The 17,121-nt window shown below is 52.7% G+C and overlaps 6 protein-coding genes across 6 annotated transcripts; 2 read left to right on the top strand and 4 right to left on the bottom strand.

Annotated features, from left to right (window-relative positions):
- Positions 1–190: 190 nt before the first annotated feature.
- Positions 191–3,889, bottom strand: K489DRAFT_314521 (uncharacterized protein; the record flags this gene model as incomplete). The annotated part of the gene is made up of 2 exons (XM_033601018.1): positions 191–2,916; positions 3,067–3,889. The coding sequence occupies 2 exons, from the start codon at positions 3,887–3,889 to the stop codon at positions 191–193; spliced, it is 3,549 nt and encodes a 1,182-aa protein (XP_033462377.1).
- A 901-nt stretch (positions 3,890–4,790) lies between these two features.
- K489DRAFT_334151 (60S ribosomal protein L15) lies at positions 4,791–5,759 on the bottom strand (the record flags this gene model as incomplete). Its single annotated transcript, XM_033602179.1, has 3 exons — positions 4,791–5,362; positions 5,418–5,574; positions 5,673–5,759. The coding sequence occupies 3 exons, from the start codon at positions 5,757–5,759 to the stop codon at positions 4,995–4,997; spliced, it is 612 nt and encodes a 203-aa protein (XP_033462376.1). The 3' UTR covers positions 4,791–4,994.
- A 1,517-nt stretch (positions 5,760–7,276) lies between these two features.
- Positions 7,277–9,512, top strand: K489DRAFT_155407 (uncharacterized protein). Its single transcript, XM_033599251.1, has one exon. The coding sequence runs from the start codon at positions 7,448–7,450 to the stop codon at positions 9,137–9,139; it is 1,692 nt and encodes a 563-aa protein (XP_033462375.1). The 5' UTR covers positions 7,277–7,447; the 3' UTR covers positions 9,140–9,512.
- K489DRAFT_315005 (AhpC/TSA family thioredoxin peroxidase) lies at positions 9,448–10,323 on the bottom strand (the record flags this gene model as incomplete). The annotated part of the gene is made up of 2 exons (XM_033601063.1): positions 9,448–9,885; positions 9,976–10,323. 2 exons carry the CDS (start codon positions 10,321–10,323, stop codon positions 9,448–9,450), a joined length of 786 nt encoding a protein of 261 aa, XP_033462374.1.
- Positions 10,324–13,844: 3,521 nt separating this feature from the next.
- Positions 13,845–14,861, top strand: K489DRAFT_368512 (carbohydrate esterase family 1 protein; the record flags this gene model as incomplete). Its single annotated transcript, XM_033602957.1, has 1 exon — positions 13,845–14,861. The coding sequence occupies one exon, from the start codon at positions 13,845–13,847 to the stop codon at positions 14,859–14,861; it is 1,017 nt and encodes a 338-aa protein (XP_033462373.1).
- Positions 14,862–14,887: 26 nt separating this feature from the next.
- K489DRAFT_377888 (NAD(P)-binding protein) lies at positions 14,888–16,589 on the bottom strand. The gene is made up of 4 exons (XM_033604269.1): positions 16,107–16,589; positions 15,818–16,005; positions 15,661–15,747; positions 14,888–15,596 (listed from the first exon to the last, which is right to left on the bottom strand). Exons 1-4 carry the CDS (start codon positions 16,378–16,380, stop codon positions 15,219–15,221), a joined length of 927 nt encoding a protein of 308 aa, XP_033462372.1. The 5' UTR covers positions 16,381–16,589; the 3' UTR covers positions 14,888–15,218.
- Positions 16,590–17,121: the final 532 nt, after the last annotated feature.

Here is a 17,121-nt window from a genome sequence, read left to right as displayed (position 1 = left end):
AACGCGTCGAACGCGCCTCACGCCACGTCATGGCTCTGCTCGAGAGTTTGAAATGGGTTCATGGTGACCGCTACCCCTTACTTACCTAGGTACACACCGAATCGTGTTTCCACGCAACAGAGCATTTCGGCGTAGAGGGAAGCCTTCACAGCCATAAATCGGCCAACTTCGCCGCCAAAGGGCAAAGTGCCTATTTTAAGGTGAACCCTTCGCTCTCGTCGATAGCTCTCCACAGCTTCTCTTCCAATTGCTCACGCCGCTCGTAATGCCACAGTACGAGCATGTTGAAACAAGTCCGAGCAATGGGGAACCGCATACGCGCCTCTTCGCCACCACCTCCCCATCCATCACCCCCAGCAACAATGCGCAAGACCAGACTCGTGGCACCCAAGGCCGGAATCCGGTCACTCCCAGTGACGAATGTCAGCAGCAGCCTTTGCTTCTCCGACGACGCCTCACGGAAGATTTCCCAGAACCACATGACGACCGGTACGCTCTCCGCAGGATCTGCGATAATCCGATGTGGCTCATCAGGTTCCTTCCAGTTTTCATGGATCGCGACGCCACGAAGCAAGTCTACGTCCAGCATTTCCTCACTCCCGCGCACGAGCATCTCGATCTCCTCTGCACGGAAGAGCGAGAGGGCGTTGCCAGCGCACACTGTGAAGAAACCGCGCTTGAAAGGCTCGAATTGCCGTGCAACTGCGCCGTCGAGTAGATATCGCACGTACGTGTCGACAAACTCATGGCGATTGGCGTTGGTCACGGGTATGTTTTCTCCATTCGGCTTGAGCGGCACCGTCACGACCGTTCCAAAACGGTCTCGAGACGCCACGAAATCCCAGCAGTACGTGGATTCGACGTCGCCTTCGAAATTCAGGAGCTGTTGCAGTCCTGCCGCCAACATGGGTCGAAATTCGGCGAGGTCAGCCAACGTGTAAACCATCTGAACCTTGGTAGCCGCCATGATCGGAGATGTCAATGCCGAATTATTCGCCATCGGAGCTGCTGAAAGTAGTTTGCGAAACACAAAGGACGGAAGAGCAACATCGAGGATGGTGCTGTTGTATATCGCGAGTCCGAGTAGAGCACCCACAAGGTAGTACTGGTCCGAAGTCTCGAAGGAGTTGGAATTAAAGTAGCATACGTTAGAGTCCTCGTCGTAGATGAACATGCCGTGGTTTGGGTCGAATATGTCGCGCACCAGCATGAGAAACCACTCCTTGCGAGGTCCGCCAGCATCGACACCCTCTTCGCCAGTGAAGTGCACGCGGAGTCCCTTCTTCAATTCCTCCTGGCCCGCGCCCACAGCCTCGCTAATTTGTCGCAGGCTATCGTCCACAATACACTCTCTGCGTATGCGGAGGTGGAAGTGGCCATCCATAACTCGCTGCCGCACAACCTGGTCGAAGTACGCCTCGCGAGCTTTTATCTCCATTTGACGACGAGCGTCATACTCCAGAATTTTGATCTTGGTGCCCATAGAAAGAAACAAAGGGTATTGACAAAAAGCAAACTTGTCCCGCTTGGCTTCCCAGATTCTGTAATCGGCAATCATGTCGTAAAAGTCCAGCAATGTGTTGTAAAATGTTGAGGTGTGCAGAAGCTGTCCGCTCTTGCGCCCTCGGCCAGCCGAATGCGCGGTGGATTTAGATGCATTCGGCTCGGAGCGGTTTGACATACCGCGAGGTTGGTCGTGCCAAATATTGTTTGCTGCAAATAGAAGAGACATGACTTTTGCTGCGGCTTTGAGTTGCCAGTCGTCGGCCCAGTGAGGTTCTTGCTCCCCGTTCTCGCCACGTTTCTTCGACATTGGTCCGCTGAGGCCCATGGCGGTGAGCAATTGAGCAGACGTGTTTGATGCAGAGCCAGAAAGATCTGGGATGAGCCCACCATCATCGATGCTGCTTCCACGATGCGCCATTCTACTTCCATGAGATATACGATGTGTTACAAAAAGCGCGACCAGGTCGACAATCTTGACTAAATGAGGCTCCTCAAGATACGCAAACCACCCTATGAAGTATCTGTGGCAGATTTCTGGTGCGTTGGCCAAAATACCAAAGGTCCGCTTGAATATCCCGCTATGTGGAAGGGTTTCTAAGCCCTTGGATCGACCCGGCGTCTTGTTAGGATATTTGAGGTTGTCGGAGCCGTGCTGTCCTTCATCAGATTGCCGCTTGGGGCGACTGTCGTAAGGCGAGAGAGGACTGTTCACGCGGTGCTGCGACTGATGCAAGGAGGGATTGGAAAGCAGGATGAACAAGAATCTTGTCTCCTCAGCTTCCTTCATTGGGCGAGAGGGCCTCTTCAGAATGTTCTCCGTGATTTTCAGTAGTGCGCGCAGTGTGTGCTCTTTAGCTGCCAAGAGATCTTGGTCAATTTCGTTGGCATTCTGCTCGCCATCCAGTCCAGTCTTGGATGAGCCTGGGAACTCGGCACCGATGCCGTCGACTTTGGTGCGCCATGACATTCCAGCAGCGTGGATCAGACCGTACCATGCATTCAGCTCCTGCCAATTGATGTTAGGCGATCTGGACGAAACTGCTCTTCGTGCATGATCGCCGGATCTTCTTGAATTTGATTCCCCTTCATGACGTCGGCGTTCTGTCCGTCCTGTCCACCAACTGCCATTCTCTCCGATATCTCCTAGCAAGAGAGTCTTGGCATCAAGTTCTGACAAGCCACCCGTCAGAGAGTGTTTCACCTCAGGGACGGGGGCTGGAGGCGGCTTGGGAATGTTGCTTTCGCTACGTGTGCGGCCAATAAATGCAGGTCGATGGGTATGGAACGACTTATTCAAGCATTGATATTCTCCGAAGGTAGCGACCAAGTAGTCTTCCAGAGGTTTGAAAATGGTTTTGACCCGATCATATTGGTTTCGATCATCAGAAACCTCGGCGTATGGTCTACGGGCTACACTGTGGCGTTGCTGGAGTAGTGGGGTCCCGTGCGGAGGGCCACTCCTAGGATGCAACATATTTGACAGCGGTCGCGATGCAACAATTGCAGGTGGCGGCGGCGGAGGCTCTCTCGTGGGTAAAGGAGGCTCATGCTGAGCGTCACGGGATTGCATGGGTGTTGTAGCAAGTTCTTGCGCAGGCGAGCTGTCGCCTCTCTGTTCTTCGTCGGTAGTGATTGTCAATAGTGCATGGTCCGGTGCGCTGCGTTCCAGGTATTCAGTTGGAAGAGAATCAGGTGTGGAAACATTGCTGCCATCATGCAAGGACGCGTCGTGAGGCTTGTTGGGGTGTCGAAGACTCAGCCCAACCGTGTCTCTTCTTGGAGATGCAGCACGTCGCGTATCAGGAACAGTATCCCCTTGCGGACGGCATCGAGCCTTCAAATATGCGACTACACAGTGATCGATAATCGAACGTGTCCGTTCGAGGGAAATCACTGCTGGTGGTCCAGTCACAGAGGACTTTGCGTCGGAGCGTCCAGGCACATGTTTACGTTGCCGACCGTCGGGCTGATCTTCATACGGAACCAGGTCATTGACGGTCAGACAACACATGCATCGAAACTTTGATAGACCGCTGGGCACCTTCACACGGCTATTGCAGCACATGCATCGTCTGGGAATCTTGTCATCCCCGTCGGGCTTGGTCTTGCGACTACTATACGGTGTGTGATCGTCGACATCTGGTAGCAAATCGTCCTCAAAATGGGCCTCTGTCTCTTCGAACCTCAGGTCTCGATTGCTTTTTTTGCGGCTAAACAACTTAGGCAGAGGATTACTCGACGAACGGTTGTGAGAGACTTGCTTGATGTTCGGAGTGTTGGCCAGACTGGGCGATCGGGCATCCCCGTCGCGTTGGGTTTGAGGCCGCTGGGTGGCGGGCGGCAGAACGCGTGACGACAGTCTGTCATGGCCGTTGACGTTCATATCATGTTGCGTCGGCTTGCCGCCTGAATTATTGCTGCCATCATTGGTGTTGCTGCTCCCAAAAGGTGTGCGCGACGATGATGACCACGGCGTATGAGGCATCTGAGAATCACAAGAGGGCTCATGAGCGCTCAAAGGAATGACTGGTCCGATGAACGAAGCCAGGCCGTTGCTGGTGGTGACTGGGTACCATGTCAAGAATGATAGACAAGTGGAACTGGTCTACATTTGCGTGCAGTAATTCAATAAAGGACGCCTGCATAATAAGAGCGATGTCGTTTTCATGGGAGCCTTCCCACCACCTTGTGAGGATGATTCCTACTCGTATTTGGCAGGAACGGGCTTAACGAAGCATGCTACCAACTCCAGCTGCAGGACAAGCCCTGTGGATCATGCTCCTGTCCACGGGTACCGCAGAAACAATGGTAAACAGTCAGATGTCTCCAAGCTGAGCCAATTTGTGACCTCGCATGGAGCGATCACACGACATCTCTAAAGTGACTCGGTCAGTAATTGAGCTATGTGCTGCTCTGTTATATTTTATACGTCAAGATCCTTCTGCATGGAATACAGTGTAACAATCGTGGTATTTAGGCCGCGGTCTCTATCAATTTTACGCGCCCGATGACTGAGGCCCTACAAAATTTAAAACGAGCTGGAAGCTGTCGTCACGAGGGGCATCGCAACTTCGGGTCCGAGATTTTTAGCATACGCGGTACGCCATTGTGCACTTTTGACGATCTCACCTGTTGCAATTGAACGCTCGAGGCACGCTCGTATTCTCGGCCCGACAGCCGGTGACTTTATGATCACCGCCATACCGCCATTCCGTCCGCGGTCGTGGTTTTAACATGCGTTGCTTCGCCGTGTGATGGATTCGTTAGATGGCGCGAAATTCAACACGTTTTTGACATTCATTGGTTTCATTTCTCGGATAACCGATCTGCCAGAAAAATGGACTTGATCTACGGTGGTTCGATCTTTTGTCCCTATGTAACCATGCAAGAGCGCTCGCAGAAACAACCCAGCCACAACTCCTGCGCGACTGCGCGACAAATCCGAAGTGTAACAACCATGAGATTTCTGCCCACAAGATGCAGAGCATCTACCGGTATCGCCAGAGCGACAAAGTGTTGTTGCGCTTCCAGGTGTGACGACGACCAGCAGTGGTGTTGTTGTAGCGGTGACCCTTGTTCAAACCTCTGCTCTTCTTGCCAGTCGAAGTGAGGCCGCGAGACTCGCGGTGCTTGTGAACGGGGTTGACGATCCAGTTGATGCGCGGGTCCTTTCGGATAGCCTTGTGCTGAGGGTCGACAAGGATTACCTCGTAGTATTTGTAAGTGCTGTCCTGGTTGATCCAGTAGCTGTTGAGGACTCGCAAGTTGGCGCAGCGGCGACCAACACGCTCCTCGGCGGTGGAGGCGAGAGAACGTTGGTATTTGAGAGAGTTCACACCCTGGTTGGTGGGTTTACCTGCAAAACATGTCAGATGCTGTCCGATTATTTGTATCCGCCCTATACCACATACCAAAAGTGGCACCCTTGGCCACAGGCTTCTTGCGACCTCCACGGCGCACACGCACACGGTAGATGACATAACCCTGCTTGGCCTTGTATCCGAGGCGGCGTGCCTTGTCCGGTCGGGATGGGCGCGATGCGCGGTGGACAACGTTGAGTTGACGGAGCTAAATTGAAAGTACTCTCAGCAATGTTCAACGAGTACAGTCAAGGCATAGGCACTCTCTGCACTTCATGCCGCTCATCAGGAGCCTAGGGTGCGTACCTCCCAGCATCGAACGCGGAGCAAGAAGCGGATGACATCCGACTGCTTCTTCTTTTGCAACTCCTCGAGATACTTGTGAGCACCCATCTGGGACAAATATCAGCATGCTGTCGTGGTGACCAAATTTCACAAGAATGCGCGACTGTCATTGCAGACCATGCATCTGATTGCGATCCTTAGTCGTACCTTGAATTGTTGGTTGCTTGTTGTGGTGTGAGTGTCTGGAATCTGTTCGACAATCTGTTTATGATTTCCTTCAAAATCCCATTGACTGACTCGCGAGGTGCGCTGCCAAGACTTCGCTGGATCACGTGACTATGACTTGTAGAGGCACGTAGCCTGAAATTCTTGTGCGGAACTCTCCGCGAGGAATCATGCCACAAAACGGACCTGGGCAGCCACGGTCTGCACCGCTGCTAATCGCTTGCTCTCTACCAACAGTCGTACGCGTAAATGGATCCCGAAATATACTCGATCCTGGATCAATGAGGAGGACTGCTGGATTACAATATCGCCGATACGTTATTTCCGTGACAGCGACACCACATGCAGATTGAACAGCCCTCTCGAAGTGCTACAACATTGCGATCCATCATTGACAGATCATCGCTATTTGACCCGTGAAAAGCGGGTGATCGTGACGTTGGGACGACATCGCGGGCGTGAAAACACGACCGTTACCATTGCTCTACATGTACAGCAATTTACTGCTCGACGCGGGTGATCTACGCGGGCAAACTGTGGGTCTGATCGCAGTCATCGGTAAAAGAGGCTTGCAGATAGAGTTGTCATCGAAGGATTGACCAACCGGTTCTCCTCTCTCAACTCTTGCCCTTCTCTAGGGAATGAAGTCATATGGCCTGTGGACGATACACTGGTAATTTCCATGATTTAGGAAGGGTGGTCCGTGGTTGTTTCTGATTGCGATGGGGAGCGGGAACACACCCAATCGTGTGTGTGTCAATCCTGGTCATAACAGAGCTTTTGAGGGCCTGTCATTATGAAATGCAAAAGGTACCCGTGCCTGCCAGGCTGCCACGATCGACTGGACCTGCTGTTACAGATGGTGCGGGCGAACCACCGAGAAAAAAAGGGCCGGGAGACAGAAAGCGGTGATGATTGCGACAACCGATGACAGAACCCGCCGCTAAAACGCAACGGTCGTGATCGCTCGCCCTGAAGGTAATGAATTGGGGCAGTGGGAATGGAGAGGAAGGCGCGAACGCACGAACGGTTGGCAGCGGGGTCGGAATATCCGGGGGGGGCGTGAACTTCACCTCGGATCGGAGGGCCAGCCTAATCTTGTGTGGGACAGTGCAGTCTCCCAGTATGCGCTTGGTGCTGCTAGGCCGCGAGCAGACCGGCCTCTACGCCCGATCAATCACCCAGGAACTGCTACAAACGCGCTGCCATCATAGTGCTGTACATCTGTGATCGATGGAAAACGTGAGACCGCGTCCGTGTCTATGGACAAGTTCTTGTAGAAACTTCTGCGCATGCCCTCGATTCAACCTTGCCACAACCTTTGAGCTCTCTGCCTACCTCCGTTGAGAATCACCTCAATATCCATTCTACATGTCTTGCGCTCGATCTCGTTGCTTCCCACTCAAGCTTCGAAGTCTAGAGGTTAAGCAAACGCCGCGGGACTAGCGACCTGGACATTTACATTGACAACTGCAATCGCCCATTCTGATACTCACCGATCATAGAGATCCTCTTCCACTCCTACCTCGCTAGGGTCATCAAGCAGTCTACTGCTATTAAGGCCGGAGCAAATGGTGTACCGTGGGAAGCCCAGTGCAGGATGTGAAAACTGTCGCAAAGCCAAGAAGCGCTGCGGCCTAGAATTGCCTGCCTGCACCAGATGTGTGAAATTACGCAAGGTTTGTGCGGGCTATCGCGACACCACTCAGCTCCAAATTCAGGATGAGAGCGAGGCTGTTCGACGTAAGGCAAATCGGACGAGACGAAGGAGCCCCTCATCGACAAAGCCAAACGCGGCTCCAGAGAGCGGACATACATCAACAACACTGCCGAACAACCAACTCCCTGGTGAACAATCTTTCAAAGCCGAGATCAAGGCCGAAACGCCCAGCCTGGCTCTAACAACACAGGCTATCCCGACCCAGGCTTTACAAAGGACCCGAGCGCCCAGTGCTGCCGGTCCGTCTTCATGGCTACGACCTCCTGCGCCGGTCCCATCAGGGGTCGACGAATTGGCCGTCAACTATTTCTTCGATCAATTCACGGCATCGAGCGGACACTGGACTTTCTTGCGCGATGCTGACATGACCATCATGAAGGATCCCCTGCTTGACGTTTCCATGCGAGCCTGCGGCATGGCGGCCTTGCACAATGTCAGAGGTGTCGTGATGGGTCGAGAGTATGCGAGATCTGTGTACGGGCAAGCGATCGGTCTGCTCAACACGGCTTTGCGCGATCCAAAGATGTGTCGGCTTGACTCCACGCTCATCTCTGTGGCAATGCTGGGATATTACGAAAACCTTGTTTGCGACAGCATGGACTCGGTCCGATCCTGGAAGGCTCACATAAGCGGCGCAACGCAGTTGCTGCATCTGCGCGGCAAAGCCCAATTCAAATCGAGTGTGGGCAGGATGCTATATCGTGAGATACGCACGCAGGTGCTGATTAGTTGCATCTGGGACCAGCAAGAGCCTCCAGCGTTCATTCTGGAGTGGGAGACCGAGCTACAAAAGCAGAGCTCGCTTTCCGGACAGGCAATCGCACCACCGGATCGTTTGGCAGTGATTAGCTTCGATTTCGCCACGCTCCTTTTCCAAATCCGATCACAAACCATCTCCAACGAGACCGCTCTGCACGAAGCTGCAGACATACAGATGCGCATGATTCAGTGGTCAATGAGCACCATGTCTTACGGCGAAGCATGGCGATTCAATGATCTTGCGGTGCCCGAGTCTCCACACGTGTGGAATGGCACAGTCCATGCATACAATAGCCTTCCCGCTGCTGGAGTCTGGAACACGTATCGCATCCTTCGGATCATGCTCACCCGGACGCAGGAAGACCTTTGCAAAATGAATGGAATGGGTGGCGAAGCATTGCGGATGAGGGTCACGAATTTCCGTGCCGTACGCCGACAGATGACTGACGAGATCTGTGGTGGCATACCTAGTCAGCTTGGCCATGCGGCGCCGGGGCTCAACTCACAGTGTGTTTTGATCACTGCGTACGCATCCATCTGGCCTCTATTCTTCGCCAGTGTCTGTGCGTTGGAGCGTGTAGGATATGATGCATGGGACGGCTGCCTGCAGGTGGATCAAACCCACGCGCCCGATGATAATAACTCAATGGGAGCAGCCCAGGTCGCCTGGCTAATAGGAAGAATCGGATACATTGGCAATCATGTCGGGCTGCGATGGGCAAATGGATTCGCACAGGTATTGAGAGGCGACGCGAAAGTCAACTCTCGAATGCTCAACCGGTAGGTTTCACAAATCGTCCTGCTGAACGCGCACAGTGTGGAGATGCTAACATACCGCAGCGATAACCGTCGACTTGAAAAACTAGTGTTGAGGCCCACTACAGCTGCAGATCATAGCGCGGAACCTTCCTCGGCCTCTTCACACAACTTGATAGCACATCCTTCGATCGAGGACGGTAATTCGGAGTTCCCCTGATCACAGCCTCGCCACCTTACAAATTTTGCGGTCGGGATCGGAACCAGTTTGTGCGCATGTGTCTGTGTATGCACAACACAACTCGCAGAACAGGCGCATCATGACATATCGGCCATCTAGATCTGGGTGAATCGCAAATATGGCTTCACCTCGCGCACCTGACCGAACTTCTTCTTCGCGTCCTCGGTGCTCACGGTAGGCGGCACAATAACATCATCGCCCACTTGCCAATCGATCGGGGTGGTGACGCCCTTCTTGTCGCCCGTCTGCAAACTGTCAATCACGCGCAAAACTTCGGAAGTGTTGCGGCCGGTGGAAGCTGGGTACATCATTGTCAAGCGAATCTTCTTGGCGGGATCGATGATGAAGACGGAGCGAATGGTGAAGGCAATACCCTTCTCATCAATGTTCTGCAGGTCCTGCTGGTCGACCATGTCGTACAAGAAGGCGACCTTGCGGTCCGCATCGGCAATGATGGGGAATTGGAGGTCAGTTTGGGAGAGCTCGTTGATGTCGGCGATCCATCGCTCATGACTCTCCAGACCATTTGCGCTCTACGGTAGCGAATAAAAGCCATTGTCAGCCTTCATCTGCATCCTCAGAGGCATGTGTGGCCTCCTCAGGGAGGCGCAAGGGTCACATACCAGACCAATCATCTTAACTTGTCTCTTCTCAAACTCATCTTTCAACTTGGCAAACGCACCCAGCTCGGTGGTGCAGACCGGAGTGAAGTCGGCAGGGTGGGAGAACAGCACTGCCCACGAGCCTCCGAGCCATTGATGAAAGTCAATGTCGCCATGGGTCGTCTTGGCCTGAAAGTTGGGCGCCACGGATCCCAGTCGCAGACGCGGCTGCTCGGTCGCGAGAAAACGGCGGAAGATGGGTGACGAAGCTTGTCGAGCGATGAAGCTGCTCGGGCGGGCAGTGTCGGACAGTCGACTAACGTGGCGAGCGGCGCGCAGCGCACTGATGGAATGACGGACGGCAGACATGATATTTTGGTACTTTGATAGCTCGAATCAATGCCTAGGACGACAGTGGTAAAGTGTGTGGATCGGAGGATTCGTCAGCACCAGATTACCTACAACGGTCTACTGGTTGGATGCGTGGAGTTGTTCAATGGCCGTTTTGCTCCGATCATTTACTGTAGATCAGATGCAATGCTCTTTAGAAAGATGAAATCGGATGAATTCGTGAGGAGCTTCGAGGTGGGATTCGATTCCAATGGTGTCAAGCGAGGGCGCCTGCAGCATGGCGTCATTTTTTCTTGATCGAAATCATCATACAAATCCTTACTTGTTAGGCTCAACAGTCGCCGAGCAACGTCAAACACAAAACTTTATGCGATTGACAATTTTGTGCTGTACGGGAGATCTCAATCACGCAGCTGTATTTAAATTGTGTGATAGAGCACACCTGGGTAGCATTCGCGCATGTCCAACATCGCCAGCATGTAGTAGGTAGAGATATCGCACGTTCCCCACAACATCAACTGGCGTACACAGTCGAGCACTTGAGCACCACCCAGAATAATAATCAATCAAAGTTGATCTCTGATGAGATCCATGCCAACCTTGGAAGGTTCCTTTGCTGACTGTGCTAACGCATCACCTCGCGCCTGGAATTTCACCTGCCGGACTGGCGAAGGAACATCGTCGGAAACAACATCGTGAGCCCCAAAATGATGGCCACGATAGCTCGCATTTCAGCAATATTATGGGCGTCAGCTACAGCAATCCGCACGATGGTAATGAATGCGATCCGCCGCCGCGCGGCCTCGGCTGTTGTTGCGGCTTTTCAGAAACGTGGACTGAAATGTACCTGCAACCTGCAGGAGGTTAGTGGTGGTCTTTCAAGATGCCCTGAAAGGCTCGAGCTTGGAAGGATGACGGCGTTCTCAGACGAGAATCCTGCAACAACCCCTGGGGCGTTGAATACAACCGCCCACGTTTTCTTAATCGACGAAGCTCTTTCGGAAGGTCGGTGGCGGACTGGCCGACGATGAGAATCGATCATGTGCACACCAAAGCGGCCGCCCACGTCTGACCCCTCGGACACCATTATCCCTTCAGTGCCCTTGTTGTGGACTGTCTGCACCATCCATCAGCATGTAGGGAGAGCGCTGGATTGTACGCGTGTCGCATTCGATACGAGCTTGTGAATCTCGGTCCCACCGAACACATGCGCACTTCTCACCTTAGCGGAAACTAGATGACCCACAGTAGCGTGAGTTGAGAGGGATTAATCATGAGATTAGTACAGATCGCAAACTGGAACAAGGTTCTCATCACTCGAGCGAGATGGGTGACATTCACCGGAGACATGTAAAACCTTGGAAAGTCACACAATTGTTTGGTATCGTCGAAACGTTAGAAACAACGGCAGGTGGGTGAGTCTGTGGAACCCTGTCGTGCATCGTGTGACACACTTGGGTTGTTCTCGAGCGCACAAGTCCGGTCTGCGGTCTCAGCTCATCTTCTCCTCAACGTCGTCATCATCACAGCTTCGACCACCGGTCTCAACATTCTGGAATCCCAACGCGTGCTTGATCGTCGGACTCATGTTGGACTGCGATCGCGCCGTCGCCTTGTCCGCCGACTTGTCTGTGTACGAACACACGTACCACCGTAGCATGGCATCTTGCGGGTGTTTCTCCGAGCGGACGATTTGATCTCACGATTATGTTTTAACAGAACCACATCATTATCTTCGTCATCACGACTTCATGAATTGTACCGGGTCCGCACATGCAGCACTGAAATGATAAGCCAAGGCAGACTCTGAGTCGTGTTCCGCACACAGCTGCAGATATTCAGTATGCGCCTTGCCTGCGAGGCTCGCAACCAACCACCTACAGTATCATCGATGACAACCATCTCCTCGTTTCATTCAAGGACTATATTGCAGTCAGCAACGTGACAGGCGCACAACTTTGAGCCCGTTGACTGTGTGACGACAACCTTGCTTTGGCGATCTCACAGTAACACCAGCATGCGCGATATCAAGACGACTAGAAGCAATGGTTACACTAACGATACTATCTGATGATGGGAGTATAGTCGGACCAGGCACGATGCATACGTGAGGCACTAACGAAAAGCTTCTGTTTCATACCAAGCTCCGACTAACGAAACCCGTGGGCGCATGCGGGAACGATGGGCTTGGCCAAGATCAGCCGATGGATCATCAATGGTCGGCGGCTGCCCAGGTGGCTGGCTCATCTACACCGATGAATGTGCGAGCCTGCCGCATGACCGCCCTTGTCTCTCATTCTCACATGGGAAGTACTGTAAGATCATTGTCTTCGTAGCAGCGTCAGCAGCACTGGTACAGGAATTTGCACCGACCGCCGCACCATGTCGTGTCTTGCTGGTCCGGAACTCAGCCTATTCACATTCCTTTTCCCCCCTCCTCCTCTCCCGTTGCGCTAGAATTTCCACAACCGTTCGCTCTTTTTGCGTCGATCTGTCGCGCAGCGTCTGAGCATGTTGTCAGCATGGTGGGATTCGTGTGACTGTCGCACGGGTGCGTGTGTGACAGTGAAATGTATCGCCAACATGCACTTGGCTTGTCTACGATTTGTATGTGTGTGCGTGTGTGGTCGTAGTCCCGGCGCGAATGGTGGTGATGGTGGTGGTGGAAGAGGTGGTGGTGGAAGTGGTGTGGATGAGCATGTCGGGGGCTGATGAGGGCTGTTCCTGGATTTGACCCGTGTGTGAGTGCGGGCGGAAAACCCGCCTCAGGGGTCTCTTTGGAAGAGGAAGTAAGAGGTACCTGGCATACATGTACTGTGTGGTATAATTTTAGCGTGTGGTGGTTGATACAATGGGGTGATTCTGTGTTTGATGCGGTATGGGACTGTGGGACGTCCCTAGGTACTCTCCGTTCACGAGAGTTGTCCGATCATGTACAGTGATCATATACAGGCCTATAGCACACATTTGATCGCTATCTAGATCCTAATGTAGCCCAACCTGTGGCACCCACAGCACCATCGGAACCCGGCTTCGCTCCTCGGCCATCGCCATATGATCCGTTCCAACCTTGGAATTCATCCTACCATCAGCACTAGCAACACCGATGACTAGCACCACTACCGCCTCTAACTTAGAAGGGTCAATCAAGAACACTTACCTAGGGCAATAGGGCAACAGACAGTACTAATCGCCGCTGCCACCTGGGCACTCGCATCGTTCTCATCATCTTCCTCCGCGTGCGTGCACAGGCTGCCCGCTATATTCATGCTGACCTCATTCCTTTCCAGAAGGAATCGGTTGTTGTATTTATAGAAGATTTATCATCGAGGACAGCTGGAGATCAAGGCACAGACGACGAACACTGTCGCTTCGTCTCTACTGATATCCACATCTACATCCGCAACTACAACTACATATATATCCAGGGGAGTCGCCGAAGAGGCCTCGAAGCCGACCTGTTGCGACAAGCTCATATACAACGCCTGCAGAACCAATTGAATTCAATCGCTAGCATGACGATCATGCGATCCATCACAATGGCAGCATGGCTCCTTCTGGCCGCTGGCTCTTCCACAGCCGCCCAGCTTGGGGCGCGACAGAAGGCCGCTCAACCTGATATCGAAGGAGAAGCCAACGCGGCTGCTGCACCGCAACCTACGGGTCCTTGCGAATACTTTCATGCGCCAGGATTTGACGACGCGAATGCGACTCATCACATCACATCTTCTGGCATTCCTCGATACTATGGCGTGTATGTCCCACCTGGATATGATCACAAGACCAGCACGCAGTGGCCTCTGATCTTCGACTTTCACGGACGCGGTGCCACTCCACGGGAGCAATACGAGAACTCACAGTACTACCTGAATACTCGCGGCCGAAATTATGTCGTCGTGTATCCTCAAGGCTATGAAGTCTCCTGGCAGGGAGCAAGCTACACCAACGACAGTGTCAACGACCTGCAGTTCGTCACTGACCTGCTAGCTAAGATCCAATCGCATTACTGCATCGACCCCAACCGGATCTACGCTTCCGGCAAGAGCAACGGAGGTGGCTTCGTTGATACCTTGGCCTGCTCTGATGAAGGGGATCCATTTGCCGCCTTTGCCATGGCCGCGCCTGCGCTCTATACCGACAACAGCCTTGGCAGCTGTACTAAGAAGCGAGCCGTTCTCGAGGCACACGGAACCATTGACAAGATAATCCCCTACACAGGCGGACCTGGCAACGGCGGTGAACTTCCAGACATTGACGAATGGGTCAGCTGGTGGGGTAAACGCACCTGCGGCGCCAGCGCCCGGACGCATAACTCCTCAGACCTGGGTGGATACACGGCGACGTCAATTACATGCGATCGCAAATCAGGTGCCGACCTCAACAACATCATCTTGCACTACAAGGTCACCCGCACTGGACACTGCTGGCCTAGCATCACAGGCCACAATTACGATGCGCTCAATCAGCCGGCCCACAGCTGCCGGACACCGATTCTGGACTTCACTGATCGGGTCATGGACTTTTTCGATTCATGGAACGCTCAAACCAAGCCATGAGAGTTGCCCTGCGAAGATGGGTCATGGACATGCATCATAGTGTGTATCTCCATCGACTTCGGTTACACTCTGCATTTTGATAGACGACGGCGTTTTTGGGAAGGTCTGAATTCATCATTGGTTACTTTTCCCCCTCACAGATCCAATCCTTGAGGTTCATGTACCGGGCTCTTCGAAGCCCCCATTAGATTAGATGTCAAAGACAGCACCCACACGGCGCGCTTCCAAGGAATGCAATCCACAATAACGTGATTCCCCAAGAACAACAAAAAAAAAGACACACTGCCATCTGCACTCCGCATCACGTTCATTCCCGTCGTTGTTCTCCCGCGCATGATTTTTCGTCGAGTGAACTTTTCAAATCATCTTTTTATTCTCTATCCTACCCGGATCCGAGCGCGCGGGTCCCTTGAGCCGCAACAGGCCACTCCGTTGTAGCGTCACCCAGTCCGTCAGCCAGGCCGGTAGCAGCCAGCCTATCCACCACAGCAGCAACGTGATGTAACCATTGATGATGTACGCCGGCGTTGGCTCCTTGTACAGGTCGCGCACCATGTCCTCTGCTACCTGGAACCATTGATGGTCTGACTCGGCCGAGATTAGGCTAAGCATGGATTCCACTGCGTCGTCTTCGATGTAGCGGTAAGGAGAGGCCTCTGATAAGCCAAAGCGCATGTCTTCCGTCGTTCGCCGGGCGGGTTTGGCTTTTGCAGGGCCGGTAATTAGAGTTATCACCTTTCAGAGAACCGAATTATTTAGTTTATGCGGATCGCTACCGAAGCCGTTAAGTTGTTCTCACCTTGATCTCAAAAGGAGCCAACTCAAGGCGCATTGTGTCGCTCAGGCTGCGAAGTGCTGCTTGTGAGCTGGCGTAGATCCCCGTGAACTGTAATCTCAGGTTAACGAAATTCTCTGTGATCGTCAAGTCGACATTTGTTCAGGACCGTCGTGCTTACCGGATCGGTCAGGCCGCTAACGCCTGCGATGGTGATATGGTTGATGATGATTCCCTTTGCGGCTCGCAGCATGGGAAACAAGGCTTGTGTGATGGCCAGAGTGCCCCAGACGTTGACGTCGAATTGGTTTCTTGCATCTTTGATATGCGCATCGATCAGAGGCATATAGTATCCACATCCGGCAAGATCTGAGATACCATCATTAGTACCCCCAACCGAGTGAAATCGCAATTGCCAACGTCGATCTGATTTTGGAAGAGATGCAGATTCGTCGGACATTCCCACATACTTATTAAGATGTCCAATTTGCCTTCTGTGAGTTGTTGGACGTGCTCAACGGCAGCCTCAATCGATCGTGCCGACGTGGTGTCAAGTCCCAGACGAACCAGGAAGCCATCAGTGCTGCCCTTCAGTGGCTTCGTAAAAGACAGGGGCTCGTCGTCAAAGGACGCTGCAATGACATTGAAGCCGCGCGCGAGGAATGCAACAGAGGTGGCCTCGCCCAGTCCGCCATCATTAGCTCCCGTGACCAGAATCCATTTGTCGAGAGGTCGTGATTCCATGAAGGAAACAGAAGAGGTGCGTATGCTGTAATAATAGCGAAAGTCGTGATCTACAAGGGAAATATTTATTGTTCGATTCGGATAGAGCCACAAGGCTAGCCTCAACCTGCGGTCGGGATTATGCAGATGGCTTTTTCTCTAAATGCTGCTCCTGCGGCATGGCCCTTGCAATTCCGGTCTTTCGGGACGATGCGTCGGACAAATAGAACACACTCGGAATAACTCATCGTCCCAGACAAAGCAACTCACAACATCTATTTTACGTTGTGCACACACGCGGTGAGCGGTGGCGAGACTGCACGCGACCCCGCAAAAACGGTCATGTCGTTCGATCTACTGGAGAAGCGCCTGCTGTGGAATGCACATGTCAACGGTGCACTGACACAAATTTGCCAGGTTATCCAGACTCATCGTTCAGAACATTTTCGATCTGCTTTCTGTGGTGAACGACTCTCATGATCTCCGATATTGCCAAATATGCAAGTTCAAGCAAAGTCGTTCAACTATGTCTCGATAACAATAATATCACGTATGCATCCGCACTATCGGTTCATGCCATTTTGCCTTTATTCGTGTTAGGGTTGATATAGGGTTGGGGTAGTTTGGGCATCATTACATCCGAAACGAACATAGGCAGGAATGTTTTCATATTTCGATTCGTGTAAATGATTTGTTCCAGTGTTCCTTTGACTCGATCGGTCCCCGCGAGCGCCCTTAACGCCGGACTGCTTCTGGATGAGT

Source organism: Dissoconium aciculare (genome assembly GCF_010015565.1).
Source record: "Dissoconium aciculare CBS 342.82 unplaced genomic scaffold K489scaffold_3, whole genome shotgun sequence".
NCBI classification, from domain to species: Eukaryota; Fungi; Ascomycota; class Dothideomycetes; order Mycosphaerellales; family Dissoconiaceae; genus Dissoconium; species Dissoconium aciculare.
Note: the sequence above shows the minus strand (reverse complement) of the source record. Positions and strands in the feature narration are given on the sequence as shown.

Bases quoted from the DNA above. Each gene is read 5' to 3' on its own strand.
- K489DRAFT_377888 (XM_033604269.1), bottom strand. From the start codon at position 16,380: ATGGAATCACGACCTCTCGACAAATGGATTCTGGTCACGGGAGCTAAT. The intron at 15,748-15,817 runs GTAAGCACGACG...CTGAGATTACAG, and splicing joins TTAGCGGCCTGACCGATCCG to TTCACGGGGATCTACGCCAG. The intron at 15,597-15,660 runs GTGAGAACAACT...GTTCTCTGAAAG, and splicing joins TGGCTCCTTTTGAGATCAAG to GTGATAACTCTAATTACCGG.
- K489DRAFT_155407 (XM_033599251.1), top strand. From the start codon at position 7,448: ATGGTGTACCGTGGGAAGCCCAGTGCAGGATGTGAAAACTGTCGCAAA.